Here is a 24,200-nt window from a genome sequence, read left to right on the forward strand (position 1 = left end):
ACATAGTGGGGGCTAGAATAAAGATTCACAGGTAGTCAGGAATTACTTCCCTCTGTTAAAATCTGTTTACCTCTTTTGGCATGTATTTTGCATTACAAATGCATATTTTGTTATTACTAACCTGAAAGGTATAGCTTGTCCAAAACCTGAAATGTTTTGCTTAATGTCTGTGATTTCTGAAGTGAAATGAAATTGATCACATAAAGCTATAAATCTCTAGGAGGCAAAAGTTAGTGAGAGAATTAGCAGCACAAAACACATGTGCTTTATTGATTATGTATATAAAAGTACTGAATAGATTATTTTTGATGTATTTACTGGGTATTCAGATTATAAATCAATTTAGTAAGACCTATGTTGGCTTGTGCTGAGGTTTCCAGCTCCAAAATAGCCTCTAATTCTTGTTTTTATTACAAAATACTCACTATCTTCACTATTCTTATAGTATAAATCAGGATAAAAGTTGGCATACAGTTCTCATAGAGTGAAAAGTTGGGTTTTGTTTTGATCTGTTGTTTTGGGAACTAATTGTTTCTATTTGTTGCAGTTGATTGGCCGGGGACGATACGGAGCGGTGTATAAAGGTTCCCTCGATGAACGCCCAGTTGCTGTGAAAGTTTTTTCTTTTGCCAATCGCCAGAACTTTGTCAATGAGAGGAACATTTACAGGATTCCACTGATGGAACACGATAACATCGCCCGCTTCATCGTGGGGGATGAGAGATTCACTGCAGACGGCCGGATGGAATATCTGTTGGTGATGGAATATTACCCCAATGTAAGTGCTGCAAAGAAATCAATTGCACTGGTTAAGAATCCTAAGAATAGCCACGTGAAAAGGATGTACTTGAGGTTTTGGAGGTGCTTCCTGCACAGTAATGTAAAAGCAATCCATATAAATGACAATTTTAATGGACCTTATTGTGGGTTACTGTAATACCATTTTAGATTTCCTGGTTAGTGCTTCCAAATGTAGTCTTACAAATTCCTAGCTCTGGAGTATTTGCTCTTGGTTTTGGTGCAAGTTCTGTTTTTATTCAATGACAGAATTTGAAGAGTTGTTTTTACTTTAAAAAGATTTAATAAATTTAAAACTTCTTAATATTTAGACATTTTCTCTGTTTTATGACCTTGCTCAGTAACTGTAAATAGGTTTTTTACAGTGGATTGTAATAGGTGCAAGATTGTTGTCAATCTAGTTTGTGGTACTATAAATCATGGTGCCTTTTTATCCTATTATCTTCTTTAAAGCTTTCTGTGGCATATACTGATGATGTAGGACATGTCTTAAGAAGGCAGCCTTATTTTCCAGAGCCATATCTTAAAATCTCCTCAACTAACTGAATGCTTGTATTTCTCAAAATTCATGGATTAGGGTACTTAATGTTCTGTACATACATACACAGAAACACTCAAAATCTATTCAGTATGAATGTGAATAGCTTTCCTGAGAAATCATAAGATGTAGGTGGGGGTTATGTATATGAAAATGCAAAAAATTGTGTTGGGTTTTTTGTTTTTTGGGTTTTTTTTGCCTGTGTATGGGAAAGAAGTTTAGTTATTCAGTTAAATAATTTTTAACAAGCTTTTTGGTCTCAAATAAGCCAACTCATATTTCGTGCAGTGTGTGACGGGGATGGCTGAAGCCTGATCTTTTATGGAGGCAGTAGGTCAAAAGCTGCATATTTAAATAGCAAAAAGGAGCAGAACAGTGCTAAGTAGCAGTAATGATGGCTTGTCTTAGGGGTTTTAGGCTCTGTGTAAATGCTTGTATTGAAAGTTAAATGCACCCTGGAAATACATAAATAAAATAAATGCATAAATACATGTATGTATTTACACACATACACACCATATACTAACTTAAGGCGACAAAGCACAAATATAAAAAGAGTGTCTTAAGTAAAACTTTTAAGTGGGAACACACTTGATCATGTCAGCTTGTAAGACAGGCATCTAGGAGGAGATGCAGAAACTAGGAGTGACCATGGAAAAGGTCAGTTGTGCCCATACCATATGGACAGTGACAAAGCATGTGATTCTGACAAAACTGGAATATTTTCATGTAATAAAATGGAAGTTAAGTAAAATCAAGTGAGTATTATACTCCTGGGAGGGCACAGCATAACTGTCTTCACAAGTGATTTGGTTTTGCTGTTTTCTTGAATGGAAGGATTTTCAATTGAAATGTAATTTGATTGAAGATTGTCTTGTTGCTTATGTAAACAGGCTCTGTTAATGACCTGATTAAATGTACAGATGAAGCTTATGACATCATATTATCAGATTCTTCCCAATGTGGTATTAAGAACAGCAAGATTAGTCTAAAATCAATCCACTGGTTGTTTGGAAGTCATTGGAAAAAGTGCACAGCAGGTGTAATTAATGCACAATGTGATCTGTAATTCAGTGAGCAGATGTTCTGCTGTATATGGAGTTAACAGCAGAAAAGGAAGCCTGCTGTGGCAGCCCTGCTAGAAGGGAATTGCAGTGTTCAAACTGGAGCCATAAATCTGATTTCAGTAAGGACTAACCAATACAAGATGTGCAGGTGAAATATTCCCCATCCAAAACATCATTCTCCCTCAAAATACTTCCCTTCCTGAAAGTAAAAACACATAAACCAGGGCACTTTTACAGAGAAAATTGTTCTTGGTGTTACCTTGGTGAAAGCAAGACAGATAGGTTTGACCCAGGTTGTGTTTTCATCCAAATATGCCTTTAGACCAAAGGAAATAGGCAAGTAAAAGGAATGATATGTGTATTTATCAATCAACATGCTGTTCTGATGAGACTCTGAGGTGTAGTAGGTCAGTAAAAGAGTCAGTTATGAGGGATGACATAGTAGGAAATATGTAATAGCCACAAAATTATTTCCCCAGTAATCAGACACTCTTGTTCCTTTAGAACAACAGAAAAATTGTTCTAAAACACAAATAAATCTCTGATTGTTAAAATATCCATTTCATCAAGAGTTATAGTCAGAAAAAATATCATAAATTTAACATGTAACTCATGACTCTGACATGATAGTGCTAATTACAAGTATATCACTTTCTAAATCTTGACTACAGCCTTTCCTGGTTATCCTTTTAGCTTCATTAAAAGCATAAAATCACAGCCTTCAGCTAGCTTTAAAAACATCAGGTGGTGGGCAGGCTCTGCAGCAGGAAGATCTTGAAGCTTGGTTTAATACAGTGAATATTTCCCAGTCACATCATGACAACAATCCTGTGGCCTCCTTTAGAATGAGCTGGAATCTCAACCCACTAAACCAAGAAAAAAAGCCAGCTGATGACTTTTGGAGGCTTATATTTCTTCCAAAGCTGTAAACAACAAGGAAAAATGTGAAATTCCTTTATTTCTAGGTGGATTCCCAGCTTTTTTTTATGTATTACAGAATCTATTTGAAGTTCATGTAACAGCATGACAAACTGCTTGTGTAAACTTGTACAAATCACTAGGAGATCCCCCATTTTACACATCTAACTTTGCTTTCAAGAAAAGCTGTTTCTTCAGTGGATGTGGACTCACTCCTATTTGGAATTGCCTTTGGGCTGTTTTTGTTTTGAAACATAAATAGTTTATAGCAAGACCTGTGAGAGATGTTGAGTATTCTGTAAGTGATAATGGTCTCAAGCCCACTTTTTGGAAACCCAGGCTGTTACGTCTGCAGTTACCTTTATTCTGTTCTGCAACAAGACTTTTATAATTAATATCATTTTTTCTAGAGACAATCCTCCCTGTTATTCTGTGATAAGATTTCTATTCCACTTTAGAGAAATTAAATGGCAGCACTAGAATTTAATGAAGCTTCAGTCAAATCTTGTGTTTAAAACATGTGGGTAAACACAGAGTAGTTGCAGGTTTATACCTTTTAGGAGCAGTGGATAAAACTGAGTCTCCAAAAGATTTTGAGTTATTCTACTGGACAATGATTTTAATCCATGTTTTTTTGTTTTGTCTTTTTTTGGGGGGGTTCTTTTTAGGGTTCTTTGTGCAAATATTTGAGTCTCCACACAAGTGACTGGGTGAGCTCTTGTCGTTTGGCTCACTCCATAACCCGGGGCTTGGCGTACCTGCACACGGAGCTGCCTCGAGGAGGTAAGGCCAGGAGGGGATGCAGACATCTCCAGGATATTCTTATTTCTACCAGGCAGTAGATTCCAGCCTTCCTTTTGTCCTGCTGTGGGTAGGAAATGATGAATGCTTGCTCCTTCTGAGCAAGCCCGAGCTGTGGCTCTGTGACCCTTGTGTGAAAACAGAGTCTGAGGTGGGAGAGCCCCAGAGAGAGGCAGGAGGAGGCAGAGCTGTGCAGTGCTGCTGTGTCATGGCAACAGATTGCTGAAGACCTGAAACACTGGCTGTCTCTCTGGCAGAGGGCAAACAGATGTGTTGTTGTGTCTGTTTTTGCAGTTCAAGGAAAAAAATCACCAAAGCAATTTTTAGTTGAACTGTATACTATAAAATTAAATCTTCTAACCCCACTGTAGTTTTATTTATCACGTCTCTGGATTTTTGTCTGAGGGTTTGGGCTATCTTTGCTGTGTACAAACAATACTGCTGGACTTCTGGTACTTAATTAGAGTACTGGCTGTGACAATGTATTGATTTGGGTCTTTCTATCTCTGCCTGCATGCTTCAGCCAGTATTTCAGCAGCTGAAGTATCATAATTATAAAGTAAATATTCTGAGATCTGTGATGTGTCAGGCTGCAGAAAATGGCCTGGCACTGAAATGTTAGGTTTTTGGCAGTAAATAAAAGGCTGGTTTCATTATATCTACATTAAGGTGCTAATGTTTGGATTAAAATTTCAAACTATATATCTCAAATGTTAAGCATGAGCACTAGCAGAGAATGACAACTAAAGATGCTATTAAAAGTGGTGAAAATACCCAAATCAGTATTCCTGTGTGCCATTGAAACTGCAGCTATCATCTTAACGTCATCATTTTGAGATATGCAGACAGGTGTGTCCATTAGCAACCAGAAAATGTGTAAGCTTTCCATCATAAAGGAGTGAGAGACAAAGTCTGTGAATGCTTGGAAGGAATGGAGTAGAATAAATTCCACACTAAAACGAGTTCTGTACTGCTGGCTGCTTTACTAACAAAATAAATAAAAACTAGGAACAACTGAGATTATTCTTTAGAAAAGATCTGATCCCTTACAAGATGAACAAATTCAGACTCTCTGGAATAATATTGTCTGCATATCTTCTAAATAAGTGCCAATGGTAGTTCCAGTTATAATGTGAATAATTGGTGCTGCATTTGATTCAGGAGTGTGGAAATAACAGAGAGTATTTGGAATGGCTGCTAGGGCTGCGGCAGCAGGTCTGTGTTTAAGTATACAATGTCTCCACTGCCCAAATAATGCTGAAATATCCCTTGGGAAGAAGGCTGCTGGCGAACATTAGAACGGTATAGTGCATCATACAGATACAGTGAAACTCTGGATGCCAGTCAGTTTTCTCTAGACAGCGTCCTCTGGAGCTCTTTGTGAAGAAGCAGAAAGGGTAGCTTTCTAGAAAATAAGTTGGTGCTCTGTTGATCATAGCTGAGCAGACATAGCGAGGCTCTGTCACTTTGCCAGAGTAGGAGTGCTCCCACAGTAACAAGCAGTCCGTGTGTCCTGCAGAGCATTACAAACCCGCCATCTCCCACCGGGACCTGAACAGCCGCAACGTGCTGGTGAAGAACGACGGCACCTGCGTCATCAGCGACTTCGGGCTCTCCATGAGGTTAACTGGGAACAGGCTGGTGCGGCCAGGGGAGGAGGACAATGCAGCCATCAGCGAGGTAAGCTGGGATGCATGCTCAGGTGGTGCAATTTCTGTAATGGGGTATGGCTGCAGTGTGGGTGAGGAGTGGCTCAAGCCTCCAGAGAAACTGGTTTTATTCTCAAAATACTCTTTACAAACTGCAATTTTGAAAGGTGGTAGATTGGTAGACTGAAGTTTCTGTGTGAGATATAAGACACAAGGTAGGTTTGGTTGCCATGTTCTCTCTGATTATGTAGTACAGGTCCCTTTGGTCTTGTACTGCAAATGCTAACTGAAGACCAAACATTTTTGGTTTTGATTTTTGCTTTTGGTGTTAATTTTTCTGAAATGGTGACATACCCCATTCTGCATCTTCTGCTTAACATCTAATATAAGCTACACTGTTTTAAACAAAGAGTTTAGTGTAGTTGTTGTCTGTGCGTCATATGTCATTCAAAGAACCTGCTACACAGTGCTAATCACTCTCCCTTAGAAAGCAAGTGCTAAATTGAAAATACCTAGTGCAGAAGAGCTCCATCTAGATCTTCCCATACTGAACAAAGAAACAGGGAAACTGCTGGTTAAAATGCAGGGATGTGGAATAGCCCTTTGACAAAATACTGTCCTACAAGTACTGATGAGTAAGTGCTCTGATCTAAAACATGTCCTAGAGAGAATGAACAGGTATCTCCCAAGAGTGTTAATAACCTTTGGCTATAGAAGATAGGGGTGGAACCTTGCTGACAGTCCAGGAATAGAGAACAATTCCTATTCAGCAGGATCCTCTTCCATTATAATAAATACCTTGGTGTTTAACAGAGTAATTTCAGGAAAAATAAACACTTCTACGGTATCATATTTCATATGAGTACATTAAGTAAGGAACAAAATAATTTTGTTTTGGTACATACAAAGAAGTGACAGAGTAGGGGAAGGGTTTTCTTATGACTAGACTGGTAAGAATCCAGAAGCTGAGGACGTTGATTAGGAAAGAGCTGTGTTTTCCTTAACTGTAGAAAATACCAAGCAGAACAGGGCATTAAAATACTTTATTGAATTTGGAGATTATTTCCTGATGTGGAGCATTGGTTTGATGTTTTCCCAGGTCGGTACGATCCGCTATATGGCCCCTGAAGTGCTGGAAGGAGCAGTGAACTTGAGGGACTGTGAATCTGCTTTGAAACAAGTAGATATGTATGCACTGGGCCTTATCTACTGGGAGATATTCATGAGATGTACAGACCTCTTCCCAGGTAAGGAAAAGAACTGGACAAAACCAGAATAGTAGGAAGTGGCACCAGCAGCCCAGCTACTCCTGAGCCCCAGCTTGTGCAAGTGAAGTAGTTCCCTCAATTGCTTCTGCCATTAAATCGGTGCCATCTAGTGTTCGAGGTGGTGCTTGTCAGGATGGTGCATCTCAGGGCAAGGCGTGGTTCCTGCTGGAAGCCTTGGTGCTACCTGCTCAGTAATGCCTTGGTATTACCTGGCCAGTTGTACCTTGGTATTATCTGGCTAGTTGTACCTTGGTATTACCTGCTCAGGTGGTTTGCAGGCCTCATGCTATGTGTCATTTTAGCATTATTATTGGTGATATTATTGTCCAGTGTTTCCAGTTCTGAGAACTCATAGAACTGCCTGAAGTGTATTTTAGACTTTTCATCATGAAAAAATGCTATGACTTAATGTAGCCTTTAGACAGTTGTGCTTTTATTTATGAGAGGACATTGAAAATTCAGGGAAATCCTCCCTACCTGTAACATGAATGAAAAGGAAGTAGACTTAAAATTTACACCTGAGATTGTGTCCCATCCACCATCTTCTTCCCAAACCACAGCATACAGACTAAATTTAAAATGCAGCATAGTCTGTACAGTCCAACAGCTGTGCTTTGTGTGCAGAGGCTTGTAATCTTACTGGGTTTCCTCTCAAATGAAGTGCATGATTATGATCAGTCATTGGGTTTTCACACAAAGTAGGTGTCATCTTCAGGCTCCAAGACATTCCAAATGTGCCACTGAACCAGCAGAGTCTGAGGATGCTATCCTTTGAAAGTTTGCTGAACAGCACTTAGTTCATTTGCAGTTAATTCAGCTTTTTTTGGAAGTTAGACTTGGGGGAAAGTGGGGAACATCTCGATAGACAGAAACTTTGATAATGCCTTTCATCAGCTGAAAGCCTTTGCTCTGCCTTTTAATCTGAGATTGATTTTTCTCCCTTTCTTTCTTTTGCTAACAGGGGAATCTGTGCCAGAGTACCAGATGGCTTTCCAGACTGAAGTCGGAAACCATCCCACTTTTGAAGATATGCAAGTCTTGGTGTCTAGAGAGAAGCAAAGACCAAAATTCCCAGAAGCATGGAAGGAGAATAGCCTGGTAAGAGAGAATATTTTCAAAGAAACAATGATTTAACCAGCTTTAGGGTGTACTCATTTCTTAAAAGCAATCTTTTAGGTTTGGGGGGGTTTTCCCCTTTGTTAGTAGTTAAGGATTCGGAGCTGTTTCTGTCAGGATTTTTAAAATAGTGAATTTAGTTTTTTAAAGTTATTGACATGAGAACTAAATTTCTTTTAAGGAAAAATGTTGTTGTTGTTGCATGCTGCAGCGTGATATACAGAAGATAACCTGTCACATTAATCTACACTATCTGTAGTATGGTACATGAAGTGGCCATGTGTTCTCCATGTTCTGAATAAGAAACACAAAGCCATTTTTTGCCTTTTAATAAACTGTAAACTAATAAAACTGAACTAAACTAGCTGGCAAAAATGTCAATACAGTGTTCCAAAACTGAAATTGGTAAACATTGTAATAAACTTTTTTTGAACTTGGATTTGCAGAGGCTAAAGCTCCTAGCAATCATTTCATTATAACTACATAAAAAAATTTATATGGCTTCATTTGATCTGCAATTTTTATTTTCAAGACTATAAACATCATAATATTGTTTGTTGTTTTGAATGAGTGTAGCTATGGCTTACAGCCTTGCTCCTGCAGGCCAACAAGTTAGAACAAGTCAGCTAACTCTGGTGAGAGTCTGTGCTTGCTTTCATCTGCAGCAAAGGTCAGGTAATGTGAATCCCCTTGGCTTAGAGGTGGCTGTTTGTCTTTTATTACCAGCAAAGTGGTATGCAAACAGTTCCTGGGTTCCACCTGATACAAGGTAATACAGCTTAATTGCAAGTATGAAAATGGCACATTTGACTGTTTTTTTAAAAGATACTTCTTCTTATTCCCTTATTGAAATGATGCCCTTCAATCTTCAGAGACTCTGGTGGTTGATAAGTTTGTAGCTACTGTGCAGACAAGGAGGAGCCCAAGGCCTCACCTGTGCTGGTACTTGTAAATAAGTAGGAACCTGCTTTGGGAGAGGAGCATAGCCTGCAGGTACAATGCAGTAAAACATGTTGTAACTGAGCCCAGAGCTTCCAAAGAGGTGCTTTTATTGCACACTTCTGGCCACCCAGTCACAGGGGCAAAGGGGGGAAGAGGAAAAAAGAGAAATCAGTGACCAAAGTATATAGGAAATCAAACAACAGCTGTTTTAACTATGGCCATGTTGGCAAGTGCAGCGTTGGAAGAACCAAGCTTGACAGCTGTTCCTGAAAACAGTTAAAACTGAAACAGTTCAAGGTTTGTTTTGTTTTGCAGACTACCATTTTAAATGTTAATTATCTTCTAGCAAGCTGATAGACTCCAGCATTATTAGATGATCCCCATATTTAAAATGCCTAACATATTCTCTGTGTTGCTACTAATTTTTTCTCTGAATAATCAAAATGGTGATAACTCCAGTTCTAAGAATTGATCTACACCATTGCTTTAAGAGAAAAGGAGAATAATCACAGGTGTCAAACAACTTCCTCCACCCTATGCCAGACTGGGATAACATCTGAATGAGCACTCTAGGGCAGATAGTGTAGAAAATTAAGCTCCAGATAATCTCACTCTAGACCATGTCCTAACCTCCTGTATCTAATACATAGGATAAAAGACTTTTTTCCATTATTTAAAGTTCTGCTGATATGTTGGGTTATATCACTTTCATGCAAGTTCTTCTATGAAACAAATGCATTTGTCCTTTTCATTAGAGAAATATAAATTAAAAATAATGTGGGTTTTTTTTTAAATTACATAATTAAAATACTCAAAAGATGTAGAATGCTGATTTGTGGTTACTCATGCAGTCTTAGTCTGCTCCTGGAACCATCTCTGTTATGTTACAGATCTTGATTATCAGTGTTGTTTTTTGCAGCATAAAGCAACAACCTGAACACAGGATGTACATAAAATAGTTAAAAGGCTTTAAACTGGGTTGAAATGTTACAGTATTCTTGTCTCACTTGCCTATGTGGGGTCCATGCTTGACTTCAGAGGTCAGCTCTGAAGGATATTAACAGAATAATAGAATAATGCAGATTTCTGGTCCCTTCTATCTTTTTGATGAGTGCTAGTACTTGTAAGTAGCTTAATTTTAGCATAGTTGTCTTTCAACCAGAAATTAATAGAAAACACATAATTGTGGTAAATGTGACTCTGAAGAAATTCAGTTTTGATAACTGTCTGTAGAGTCTCTACTGTGTTCCTTTAATGATCCTTAACACATCAAAAGGAAAGGATCTGCTGGAGGACAGACAGTATCAAATTAAACACTGGTTGTTTGCTGCTGGTTTGCTGTAGGAGAGAGTCCTGCAAAGAGGCAAAGCAGGAGATCAAGGTGTCCATTGACTTAGTCTAAATTGTGATGAAATCAAGTCCTAAAAGCTGAATGAAGGCATTTTATTATGAGAGGGGAAAATGGATCCAGTACCCTATCTTGTCCTTGTCCCTGAGGGTGTTTTTAGACTCATGTCCCTCAGCTAAGGGGAAGATATGGCTTATCCCCTCTGTGATGTGCTGTGGGAAGGGAGATGAGAGGTTTGCTCCTGGGGGAGCTGGTCCCCACCTGTGCAGCCAGAGCTGCATCCCAGGCAGCAGTGATTGCCAGGTGCAGGCAATGCCAGGAGCCCACTCTGTGGGTGGGGAGCTCCTGGCTCATGCTCAGAGCTAGTCCTGCTTCCAGTGCCAGCAGGGCACAGGGCAGTTCTGGCACTGAGACACTCAGCAGGACCCACTGAATGCCTTAGTGCCCAGCTGGGATTATGCACAGTCTCAGTGCTGGAGAGGTTAAAGCTGGGCTGTAGGTGTGGGCTGTGCTGGCAAACCAGATCCTCTCCATGGGCCATAGACTGGCAGCAGGGGCCCATAAATGTCTGCCTGGCTTTTGTACTCCAGATGGAGTGGAAACAGAAGTGTTCAGTGCTTGTAATTTCAGTTGTTTCCTCTCTAGTTCCCTGAACATATGGCAGCACATTTTGGAGGTCTTGAGCTCTAGTCCTGACTGTACAGTTCATCCCACAGTGTAATGCCAGGAACACGTGTGTGTTTCTGTTTCTCCACCTGTAAAACAAGTGCAACAAAAATCTCCTCCCATGGTGCAGACAAATCCATTTATACTCATGAGACATTTGGATGTCACTGTGGTAAACAGAGGAGGACAAGGATGATGAAGTGAACAGGCTGTTATTTGCATTCAGTGCAGGGGAGCAAGGCAGCGCCCATTAGCAGAGCTGTGAGAATAACTGTGGCAGCATTTCCAGAATATCAGCAATCTTTAGTACACAGCTCCCATAAGGCAAGGAGAGAGAGCAGAGCATGCATCCATCAGAGGGCTAGGTGAAGGTTGTATGAGCATTGGTGAATGTAGCTTTTCCTAAGTGTCTTCCCCATTGATGTGTGTATGTGAGGTGTGATATTAGACTTGCATATTGCAATTATTAGGTTAAATTAGCTCTGAATGAAATTGTGTATCCTCTGTTTCTCTCTTTCACCAGCTTGTGACTGTTTTCAGGCATGCAGAATGCTGCCATAAAACAGTAAATCAGAAGCACAATATAAAGGTAAAATAATTTAAAGGGGTTTTGTCTCCTGGCAGGCTGTGAGGTCACTTAAAGAAACAATTGAAGATTGTTGGGATCAGGATGCAGAAGCTCGACTAACAGCACAGTGTGCTGAGGAGAGGATGGCAGAACTCATGATGATTTGGGAGAGAAATAAATCAGTTAGTCCAACAGTCAACCCTATGTCAACTGCCATGCAAAATGAGAGGTAAGAAGAGAAGACATTTGGGGTTAGTCAGCAGGAAATGCCCAGTGCAGCACTCGGCTCACTCCAGGACAAGCTACAGCTTGCTGCACCCATTGAGTGGTGTGTGTTACATAGTCTGCAAATGGGTGCTGCATGACAGAATCCCAGCTACTTGTGTTCTGAGGATCTCCTGTGTGTCCCCAGAATTCAGGCATCTTTTATGTACAGAACTATATTTCTCACAGGGGAGCCAGTTGAACTGAGCTTAGGCAAACTGTCTCAGCAGGCTTGCCATGGTATGAAGTGACAAAGCGAATTGTCTTTAAGTACACTTGCTAAATGGTGCATCAAACTTCTGTTTAAAGTGTTTTGTTAAACTGTGAATTTGCAATCAGTATGAGTTCAGGAAATTACCAAGTCTCAAACCTGTAGTTTTTCAGTTAACACACTGCAGAACCATTTTTTCAGTCATTGTTATTTTGACCCCAGCAGGAGAGGTGCTGTTCTCTGCTTATATATGATCCAGAGGGAATAAGGATTTGCAGACCTGACTTTAGTGCTTAATAGTATACTTTAGAAGTCCAGATTTGAGAGAATAATAATGTTGCTGTATTTGACTGTTTATTGTAATGAAAAAATATTATGTTCAAATCATAGAATACCTAAATTGTCAAAATAGTAGTTTTCCTGGTTTAGGACCTTGTGACATTTTCCCAGAGTCACTCTCTTGATCTTCTCTGTTGGGCTTTTGTTGACCTTCTTCAGCATCACTTTTCTGTATCTAGAACAGAACCTTAGCAGTACTTTGCCACCTGGACAAACAGCATATTGGACAAGTAGAAGGTTACTGTTCTCCTAGGAAATAACATCCATGATGAAGTTTTGCCCTAATAAAACAAATTTTCTTATCCCCAGCACTTTTCAATGAAGTTGCTGAAATACTTCAGTTTGCACTGTATCTGTTCTTAGTTTATGCACAAAAAGAAACAGAAAGACACTCAGCTTTCTTAAATGAGAGGCATTATATAGTATGAGGTGATTTTTACATATACGGTCTTAATACCACTTTTTTTTTCTTAAGGAATCTGTCACATCACAGACGTGTGTCAAAAATAAGGCCATACCCAGATTATTCTTCCTCTTCCTACATTGAAGATTCAATCCACCATGCTGACAGCATAGTGAAGAACATTTCTTCTGAACATTCAATGTCCACTACACCCTTGACTTCAGGGGAAAAGAACAGAAATTCCATTAACTACGAGCGGCAGCAGGCACAGGCTCGCATCCCTAGTCCCGAGACAAGTGTCACCAGCTTGTCCACCACCAACACAGCTGGCCTCACTCCCAGCACCGGCATGACCACCATATCCGAAATGCCTTACTCAGATGAGACAAACTTGCACACTACAAATGTCATGCAGCCGGGGGGGCCCACCCCTGTTTGCCTGCAGCTAACAGAGGAGGACTTGGAGACAAATAAATTGGATCCAAAAGAAGTGGATAAGAACCTGAAAGAAAGCTCTGACGAGAATCTGATGGAACATTCGCTTAAGCAGTTTAGCGGGCCGGATCCACTGAGCAGCACTAGCTCCAGCTTGCTTTATCCACTGATAAAACTTGCAGTAGAGGTGACAGGACAGCAGGACTTCACACAAGCTGCCAATGGTCAGGCGTGCTTGATTCCAGATGTCCCGTCTGCTCAGGTCTATCCTCTACCCAAGCAGCAGAACCTTCCCAAGAGGCCTACCAGCCTCCCTCTAAACACCAAAAATTCCACAAAGGAGCCACGGCTAAAATTCGGTGGCAAGCACAAATCCAACTTGAAGCAAGTGGAGACGGGCGTGGCCAAGATGAACACGATCAACGCCGCCGAGCCCCACGTGGTGACAGTGACCATGAACGGGGTGGCCGGGCGGAGCTCGCACGCCGGCGCGGCCCCGTTCGCCAACGGCGCCGTGCCCTCGGGCCAGGGCAGCGGCTCGGCGGCGCAGCGGGCCCAGGAGATGCTGCAGAACCAGTTCAGCGGGGAGGACAGCCGGCTCAACATCAACTCCAGCCCCGACGAGCACGAGCCGCTGCTGCGGCGGGAGCAGCAGGTGGGCCACGACGAGGGCGTGCTGGAGCGCCTGGGCGACAGGAGGGAGCGGCCGCTGGACGCCGGCCGCACCAACGCCAACAACAACAACAGCAACCCCTGCGCTGACACGGCCGCCGGCAGCCAGGCTGCAGCCAGGAACCCCGGGCACAGCCAGCCCAGGAGAGCACAGAGACCCAACTCGCTGGATCTGTCGGCCACGAGTACTTTGGATAGCAGCAGTTTGCAGTGTAAGTGCCTGCAGGACTGAGCGGCTTCCCTGACACCTTTCTACCGAATAACTGCATTGATCTGCTTGAATAGAAATTGTTTCTGTCTCTCCTGCCTCTCCTTAAAGCATACTTACTGAATCGCATATAAATGTCATTTCTCTCAGCACGATTTCAGTCTTTTTCATTAAGTCCTGTCTCCATCATTTCCAGTATATTAGATAACTATCATCCTTCCACATACACAGAATAAATCTGTCTCTTTCTAACCCATCCATTTTGTCTCTAGGTTAATTTTCATTATTCCTTGCAAGGCTCCTACCTTTAGTAGCTGCAAAAAGTGTCCTATTTTTTTCCGCAGGGGGATCTTACATCTTTTTTTCCTTACTTTTCCTCATTCTCTCAAAAATAACTATCTCTAAAATACATTAATTAAAATAATTTATTATAATAACTACTTATATGCTTCATGATTTTAATGAAACTGATTTTACTGTATTAGCCCAGCCCAAATGGAGGGTCAGGCATTTTCTATTTTGCTGTCCTAGCTCCAACAATTAGAGCAATTCTTCATCAGTTTGCCATGTACATAAAAATTAATCCAAGAAATTAGAGAAGGAATTGATCTTAATAGTTTATTTCAGTGTAACTTCCTTGAGAGTTTTATGGCCAGAGGTCTGAGGTTACAGTGGGGCTCTCCTTTTTAAGAATGTAATTCTGTAGTTATAGTTAAATTAAGTACATCCTCTAGATTTGAGCCTGTTTGAGCTATTGCAAAGATCTCCTGGTGTGCATTTTAAAGCAAATATATTTCCAGAAGTCACTGTAGTCTTGAAAGGTTCTTGCAAATCTCGTGACTGTGTTTAGGAAGGTGCTGTTATACTAATGAAGTAAACTGAGTTGCCAGGCATCTTTGGAAATAACAGGTTTAAAACCAAACCAGAACATATCTTTCAACAAATGTAGTTGAATATTCAGCAATGGAATGTGTAAGCCTTCCTTTTAAGTAGGAAACATTAATTTTTTGTCTTAACATGTTGATTTGAGTTGAAGTCTCACCGAGATGAAGAAAGAAGTTGGTTGCAGTGACTTTCTTTAATTGAAGGTTAAGTTAAAAGAAGGGGTTGTGTAAATTTTTTTTAACAATCAGATTTCGATTGCTGAAGTTTAATCGTGATTAAAAATGCTTTTGCCAGTTTTGCAACCCAGCATTCCAAATCCTGACTTAATATCTTAACTGAGAATGGACCATTTTGTCTTCAGGTGAAATGCTTTGCCAGGAGGATTTTGGACCTACCATTTAATTAATTAAATTATTATTTAATTTAAACACTATTTAAATTTTAAGCTTTGCTGTCCTGTAGTAGCAACATGTTTTTGTACCTCCCATTACAGGTAAAGTAAGATGCTATGATTGCAAAAGCCCCTCAAATGTCAAATGCTGATTCTCCTGTTTGATGCCAATGTGCATTCCAGGTAACACAAATTACTGCACTGAAATAATTTCTGACAGAGAGCAGAATCTAAGCCTTTATTTCTGTGTTTAAAGATTTTGTTCTTTCGTTCTGTTTCACATAAGTAACAACCCTGGACTCCAGTCTAATCTTAGCCTCCTCACAATACTATTTTCTGTTCTGTTTTTTTGTTTGTTTTTCCCTTCAGTAGGTGACTCCTGCCAGGATGGCAAGTCAGGCTCAGGAGAGAAGATCAAGAAGCGTGTGAAGACGCCGTACTCTCTCAAGCGCTGGCGCCCGTCCACGTGGGTGATCTCCACGGAGCCGCTGCACTGCGAGGTCAACAACAACGGCAGTGAGCAGGCAGTGCCCCCCAAATCCAGCACTGCTGTCTACCTTGCAGAGGGGGGCAGTGCCACCACCATGGTCTCTAAGGACGCAGGGGTGAACTGCCTGTGAAATACTTCAAACCGGCAAATGACCTTTTTGTTGCGTTCTTTGAAACAAACATGCAGAAGACGTTTTAAAAAACTGCTTTCTCCTCCTGTCAGCAACCCCTACCAAGGACTCGCTTTAAATAGATTTCAGCTATGCAGAAAATTTTTAGCTTATGCTTCCATATTTTTTTATTTTGTTTTATTTTTTGAACGTTTTTGCACTTTTATTTAGTATCGCTAAAGTTCAGTCTGTCTGTTTTGACCACGGAATATATATATGTGTATCGAAGATGTGGTCTCAAAATATTTTTTTAAAAAAAAGGTAACAAAAAAAAGTATTGCTGATAATCAGTTTGGACCAGTTTCTTAAGGTCACTAAGATCATAAGCAGACTATAAGACAGGTTTGACTGCAGTGGTGTCTTGTAACCATGTTTTGATTTCTGTGCACAAGCTAGTCTGTATATTTCTATGTTACAAAGTGTATTCTCTTTTGAACCCTTTATTTTCCTTGTGTCATGTTGAAATGTGCAATAGTCTATAGCTCACAGTAGGCTTTATTGAAAAGTGTGTTTCTAAAACTGCCACATGTTCCCATTTTGGTATTTGTTAATTTTTCCTTGACAGTTGAGCAGTCAGCCGGTCATGACAGTGAACTTTGCACATCGTAGCCAGCTTGAAGCAGCTGCCAATATCACATTGTGCTCAGAGGTGACAATGCATGAATTTCCCCCAACTTGAAAGGGCTTTAAAACAGGAACAAAAAAAAAAATTGGAGCTCCGTACCTTTCTTTGAATCCTCCCAAATCAAAATGTGTTTCCTTTATAGTAGTAGATGCCAGCCTGTGAAGTGGAGTAACAAAATGTTGAAGAGATGTAAGGAAACAGTGTCAGCCATTTTTTCCATTTTATTTTGTGTGCAGTTTCACCCCCCGTATTTATGTAAAACCTTACTTAGATCACTAATGATGTACATTGAAAAATACATTTTATTCAGAAATATTAATAGTTGTCATACTTAAAAGCTTGAGTGAAGATAGGTTGTGTATTTTGTTTACACAGAGAAAAAAAATAATGAATCTTACTTGGCACAAAACAATTTTGTGATGAGTCACAAGTCTTTCCTGGTTTACCTCCTTACAGACAGTATGGGGTAAAAATCAGCCTGATTACTTATGCAGGTGGGTGCATCCTAATTGATTGTTGTTGCCAAGTTGAGTTGAAACTCATCCTCCCTTCAGAGTTCTTAGAGGCCCTCATTCATGTTGTTAAAATTTATTGCATGCTTTTAAAATTCATGGGTGTTTGTGGGGGAGGATTGGGGATTTCTTTTCCCCTTTGCTTAGTCCCTTCTTTCAGTTTGTATGCACATTGATTTTAGCTGTCAGTGAATGTGAGTGTAATATGTATTGAGATAATTTTTTTTCACTATCTCAAGTTAACCTTTCCTTTTTTTGGAATGGTTGGTTTTACTGTCTACTGAAAGAAAATTAATTTTTTTATTAGTTAGAACCTCCTTCCACCTAAGAAATAGCTTTCCACCTGGGAAACATTCTTTCCAATTGAAAACACTTCAGTAAAATCTATCTGGGTATAAAAAGGTGTAACACATCAGTCTTTGGTAACAAGCAAAGATTTATCACTTCATCTGAAAACTGGTGATGTTCAAAGAAAGAAAATCAATTCAGTCAGCCTGCCAGACTCCTGTGGCAGGATACTGGCAGCACACAATCGCTCCCCCAGCCTGTCTCCTTTCAGCTGACTGAAGCAGATGCTCTCTGCTCTTAAGCTCATTTGTTTCCTTGCTGTTTCACCATTTTTTCTCCCTGAGGTAAACTTTGCCAACCTTGATCTTCTCTATCTGTTGATACAGCTAACCTAATACATGCCTTGCTTGCATCTGATTCTTGCTGTTCCCCAAAATCCCTTGCTTGTGCTTGATTGCTATGATTTTTCTCTTGTAATGCTTCTTAACATGTCTTAGATTCTCTTAGATATCTCCAAGAGATAGCACTATAAATCCAGACTTCGATTAAGTGTAGATATAGAAATACAAGCCACAAGGCACATTTTGATCTCCCTGTGTTCTTTAAGCACCAATTCAAATAGTACCTCTTGTCTCTGAGGCATAATAATGTTTTCCCCCTGTATAATACAGTTATATTTCCCCTTTTTAAAAACACAGCCTTCTTCTGATTTGACTTTTAATTCACTCTCTGGCTTCCCATCTGCTGCAGTCTCATGTCCCAGATGTTGAAAACCTGCCAGTTGCTCAGCTGGGTTTCAAGACCTGAATCAGAATTTCTGGCATTCTGTTCATATTGCTCACTGTGGCTCTCTTCTCTTGTGGCCTCCTGTGAGTCTCCATTTGGAGTGTACAGTGGTGTTTTTGGTGAGCACCCTAGCGTGGTGTTGAGGGTTCTTCACTCCTTTCCCCATGACTTTTGCTTTGCCTTGCATGTATCATCCATCAGCATTTCAGAATGTGGGCTGAAAACAGTATTTAGGACTCTTGCTAACTCTGGGGAGAGAAAAATTACTTCTCTGACTGCTGCTTCTTTCTGCTGAGACAGAATTGCACCAGTCTTGTAGCCTTTCTTTGCAGGCCATGCCTTTGTAAGAAATCCAACTTTCTTGTGATCAATGCAATCAGAATAACTTTAATACCAGATAAAAATGTTCTGCAGTTTTCCTTCAACATTCTTAAACAATACTTCTTTCCTTTCCTTTGTCTATTTCTATTACTTGCTGGAGAGCCTTTGGAATGAATTATAATTAGTAGCAAGATTGTCTGTGCAATCTCTCATGGATAAATATAATTTGTAAGATGACAAAAAATGTACTTTATCATGAAATACCCTATAGATTAAATAGATAAAAATCTATTATTTTTTAAAGGTCAGTCAAAGAAAACTCTTGAGTAGGTGTCAAAATACTGTAATTCTGCACAGCTAGATGAAATAAGATTAGCAGTTTGGTTTTAATGTAGTAATGCTTTTTTTTTTCCTCACAGCACATAATCCAGTGTCCACAGAATACTTCCTCAGTAAGTTAAATAATACTGAGTTTTATCTTGTGCCACAGGGGATCATCCTTAACCAAACAAAATACATCTAAGAGAGAGACTCCTACAAATCAAACACAGGGACAATTGATACTGTACAGTAAACAAGGAAGACAAATGTGATTCATTTCCTTGTGAGTTATGATTTTGCTTATTTTCTTTGGTTCTTAAAATAATGAAAGTTGATAATTTTCTATCAATTTCTCATGTGTATTGCTGACAAGATAAATATAGCAAAATTAAAATAGAATGGTAGTGTAAATACCTATTAGTTGTGCCACTGACAAATAGGCAATAGTAGAATATTTGTTATAGTAATTTATAATGGAGAATTCAAGTAAAATGATAGAGCAAACATTTTTTATGTTTGTCTCTGTAAGACAAAATCCAAAATCTTGCTAGGTATAGAAGATGGCTCACTAGTAGAAGCCAGGAGATTTGCTTAGGTTAATGCATTGCCTCTTGTTCTGTTTCCTGTAATAGAGATAGTTTTTAGAATGTGAGTTCTAACCCCTTGAACAAATGTCTTCTAAAATTGGTATTTACAGGTCAGATTATCTGCAACACTTCCCTGAATTTGTTTTTAATGCTTTACAGTTTCATATGCTAGCCAGTTAGTATTACCAAGGCCTTTTTTGAAACTCCAAGATGCACTTACACTGCACAGCTAAAGTAAAGGTATTTCTAATTTAAAAGAAAGCCATCTGATAGTATCATAATTAGAGTGTTTTCAGAAACAATATTTCTGCTCTTGTTTAGCTTTCTTAGTACCACCTGTTTGTCTCTTGTTTTCACATAGAAAATTTACCTAGTTTTCAAAGGCAACACATTTTGATTTTTTTTTTTTTCGGTGCACTGGGCACAAAACAATGCAAGATAGATGCTGGCAATTTTCAGGAAACAAGCAACAAAAAACGCCCACCTCATAAATATGTTCAGAAAGTTCATATCCCCCTACCTGTCAGCTTTCTCTAAAACAAATCTGGAATCCTGCCTGCCTCAGAGAGGAGAATAAGGAAGTTCTTTAATTGTGTGAAATAAATCATTGGCCCAAACTTAATAGTGATGAATTCTTACTTAAAAATATGTATGTATACATTGCAAATGCCCTAGTTATGGTGTTCAGTGCATTTTGCTCTAATGATATTCCTTTTTTCAATGTTAAAACATATCCACTAATATAACATTACTGTGTCTGTGTTTAGATTATAATTTTCTTTAATGAAAAATACAAAAGTTCATAGCCTTTTTGCTACTGAAATGTTGTTGTTAACATTTCTTGCCTAATTATGGAGAATTTTAAAATTTACATATTTAGTCTATACATTAGAAATTAATTATGCTGTAATTTTTACTTGTATAAAAATGATGGCTGGTCCCATTGCTGAAATAGGCTGGGTTTAAGCCATAAAAATAAAAATTGCCAAATACAGTAGCATATAAATGACCTGATGTCTAATTTGAAGATTTGTAGCTGCTCATCTAAGTAATTTGAAATTGGACTGAGGAGTCTTTGAAAGTTGGATCATAGACTGGACAACTTAGTGTTTTGCATGAATTTGGATTATTTGAACTTTTCTGTCTGGTCTCCCTGGTTACCCATTTTAACAGGTAAATATAGTTACCTTTTTAAAACATGCTTACTATTTTTTGTTCAGCCTCAAGCTTTCTTCAGTGAAAAAACTATACATATTGCAGTGAAGCCAGATCTATATATTTTTATGTAGCTCTGTATGTATGTAGATGCATATGTATGTTGTGTGTAAGTTCCAGGATTAAATTCTGTGAGTTACAGCATCAGATGGTAGCACTGGTAGAAAGAATAATGTTGGGGGTGGGTTTCATATGCCATTTTAAAATTGTCTGTAGTGCATCACAGTCAAGATGGGATCAGACTGTGACACATAGTCCAGCAGTTCAAGATCTCCTGTGACAGACTTGTCACTGATTGTTTGGGCAGAATGAATTTATGAGAGACAGGGAGAGAGAGAGGGAAACCTGGGAATGCACATGACAAGCTTTATCTGAAGCTGAGTCATTTAAGATACCTCTCTCAAAGATCAAAAAATAACCCAAAACACTTAACACATGATAATTTTTACAAGGCTTTTTTATGTAGTAGCTATAGTTATATATGTGATTGCCATTTAAACATAGTATTTTAGTCCATTAAATCCAATTACATTTTAGGCTTCTATATTGTCATATGAAACTGTAGCTATAGAAATACATCCCTTTTTTGATCTCAGCATCCCCTAAGTAGGTTCAGTTTTGACATGAAAAAGTAACAAATCAGATTTCTAATTTGGGGACTGAGTAAAATTGGAGGCAGAACTTCCATTTCTGCAGTACCAGATGTGGGTGCTCCTGCAAATCCAAGTGGATGTTATGTTCAGCACCTGTGTTTCTGAGGGAGTGGGCACCTCATGGCTGAGCTCTTGGAAGCCAGCAGGAGTCTGCTTTGACTGGGGCATAGGAGGGGTGGGTTCTGCTGGCTGTGGTGTTAAACTCTTCTGGGGAGGATTAGCCCTAGGAAAGCTGATGTGGAATGTGGGGCTGCAGGGGCAGCCCTGGCTCCTGAGCCTTGCTGGCTGTTGCTGGTGGGGGATTCAGGCTGTGGAGCTGGGTCAGCACAGGGCAGCTGTGGCTTTGGCAAGAAGTGGAACTGCACTGGGGGAGTGGGAGTGGAATGGTTCAAGATAAATCCTCATTTACACCAAGGCCCTTTATTGTTGATCTGGGCTCCATGCAGGTCTGTGTTAGCAGTGCATTATTAATACAAATTACTTTTTCTGGCCATTTCTGTTCATTTCACTGTGGTTTAATATATACATGTGCATAATAAGCAGGAGCTAGTTGGAGTTATGCTAATTCATAGTGTAATCATCAGCTTTTTGCAAAGCCTGTTGCTGTTTTCATCAGCAGTTGTTGGAATTTGCAAGTCGCTAACTTCAATGCATACACCAAGCTTCCACAGCACAGGAAGGAAGGATTTCTTCCCAGTCCTTGCAGGCTTCTGCAGCTATATCACTGGAGTGTGTCCATGGGGCACAGCATCTCACCTGGTAACTATTTTGAAGCAGAAATAATTAGCATTTATAACTTCCTAGTTCCAAGGTCTCCCAAACCTCCACTTCTGTAGCCCGTTCACTTATTTTTAGGACAGCAAATGTGTGAGGTTTATTTCTAGAGCACTTGATTCACTTTCTTTTTTGTGCTTCACAACTGTATCATGAAGTTTCACACTTCAGTCTTGTTTATTCAGAGAATAGTTAATGTTTCTGGTCTTTGTAGTTTGTAAGAAGTCACAAGAACGAACAGGCAACTCCAAGTTATAGCTGACTCATTTGTCACTTTCGAATTTCCTGATTGGTGACTCTTCTCTCTCTTTCACACTGTTGAAATGTATTTAAAACGGTTTGTGTATGTTTCTTGTCTGCTTTTTGTCTCTAGAGGAAAGCTCTATTCACATTTATATAAGCTGGAATCATGTTTTACAATCGCTGTTGATTATTTTCCCCCCTAAATGCAGTATAAGAAGAAAATAAACATGGCAAGAATGAATTTCTAGGGTTTGGTCTTCTGTAAAGGCTGAAATAAGATGTGAAACTGCCATTTTCCTTATGAAAGACTGTAAAGAGAGCATTACTTTCAGAGCGAGCTTTTCTGGGGGAAGAGGGGGAGAAATCCTAGAATATGGAGTCTCATCAGAACCCTTTTGTTAACGGGTATTTTTGGTTTTCCTCTCAAATGACTGAGGAAATATCATGTGTGAATTTATAAATAATTGCTTTCAGTTATTTCTTTTGTATAAGCTGCCCAATACCCTTGCTATGCTGTATAAGTTGTGTTACATGGAACAGTGTGAGTATGAAATAAAAAGCTAATTTTTGGGTTTTAATCATCTGTGGATGCCACTATGAAAGCTGACATTATTAAAGCCACTACAGAGTTTTCTATGAATACTTGTAAGAATTGCTTTGTTATATATAAACCTAAATAAAGAGATTGTATTGATACAGAGGCATTGGATAAGAACATTTAAAAGGCTGTTCTTTAGGCCTGAGAGAAAAGGCTTGCTGTAAAAATGGTGCATTATTCCATTTATTAAAGATCATATTAATGACAAAAAGCATGGTCTTTTGTTGGTGGTTCATGGCATTATTGGCCACGAGTACTAACGTGCTCCAGGAATGAGAAGAAGAGGAAACCCCCATTGCAGCTGTGTTGGTTGGTTGGAGGATAAGGAATTCTTTGATTACCAAGGGATGAATAAGACTTCCAGACACCTTTGGCATGAGCAGGTCCCAGGTAGTCCTGTGCATTAGGAATCACTGGGGCTTGCCCTTGCTGGAGAGGTGCAGTGTCCTGGTCCCTTCTGCCCCTTTCTCACAGGGCAGCCAGGTCAGGTGCTTGTGTTGGCTTTGCAGACATTTCAGAGCAGCAGGCCTTGCATGACCTCTTGTCACACTTTGCTTGCTAAGTGTAAATGCAAAAAAAACAGGAAAAGAAAACAGGAGAAAGAGGTATTAAATCAAATACTTTTCTCCTTCAGTTTTGGTTGGCACTTGGGGAGAGCACAGGATTGATGGCAACTTGGTATGTGGAGGAATTAAAGAATTAAAAGAATAAAAAGAATAACCCCTTACCCTTCCCACACAAACTATGGCACTTCCCCCTCCCCATGAAGAGACAGTATCCTGGCATTCTTATAAGCAGAAGCTTCCCCAGCCTGGAGCTGCTGTCCTATCCAGCAGGAGTGAAAAAGATGGAATGAGTTATGGTAGAAGGATGCTGCAGATTTCCACTGACTGACACTTTTCCACTACACACAGATTGGTGCCATCCGTCCTGCAGCTCAGTTGCTTTGTTGTTTTTGTCTCTCCTGCTCAATTACTGTTAATTTATTTTTCTCTATCCACAGTGATGGTTTTTGCAAGCAAGTAAGTGCAAGTCTCTGGCCAAAGAACTAACTCCAAAATTCAAAGAAAGAAGGCAGACAGAATGAGGAGCTTCATTTCTTGCCATCATAAATAAGGAGGAAGCAACAAA

The 24,200-nt window shown here is 39.6% G+C and overlaps 1 protein-coding gene across 1 annotated transcript in view; it reads left to right on the forward strand.

The window, feature by feature from the left end:
• BMPR2 (bone morphogenetic protein receptor type 2) overlaps positions 1–23,280 on the forward strand; it is a 103,113-nt gene extending 79,833 nt beyond the window's left edge. The window contains exons 6-13 of the mRNA XM_056496664.1: positions 548–778; positions 3,990–4,104; positions 5,642–5,802; positions 6,871–7,018; positions 8,001–8,137; positions 11,736–11,908; positions 12,969–14,215; positions 15,857–23,280. Of these exons, the coding sequence (XP_056352639.1) occupies positions 548–778; positions 3,990–4,104; positions 5,642–5,802; positions 6,871–7,018; positions 8,001–8,137; positions 11,736–11,908; positions 12,969–14,215; positions 15,857–16,107 (2,463 nt within the window). The 3' untranslated portion in view covers positions 16,108–23,280. The remainder of the gene's footprint in view (positions 1–547; positions 779–3,989; positions 4,105–5,641; positions 5,803–6,870; positions 7,019–8,000; positions 8,138–11,735; positions 11,909–12,968; positions 14,216–15,856) is intronic.
• The last annotated feature ends 920 nt before the right edge of the window (positions 23,281–24,200 follow it).

This window comes from Oenanthe melanoleuca, chromosome 7 (assembly GCF_029582105.1).
Source record: "Oenanthe melanoleuca isolate GR-GAL-2019-014 chromosome 7, OMel1.0, whole genome shotgun sequence".
NCBI classification, from domain to species: domain Eukaryota; kingdom Metazoa; phylum Chordata; class Aves; order Passeriformes; family Muscicapidae; genus Oenanthe; species Oenanthe melanoleuca.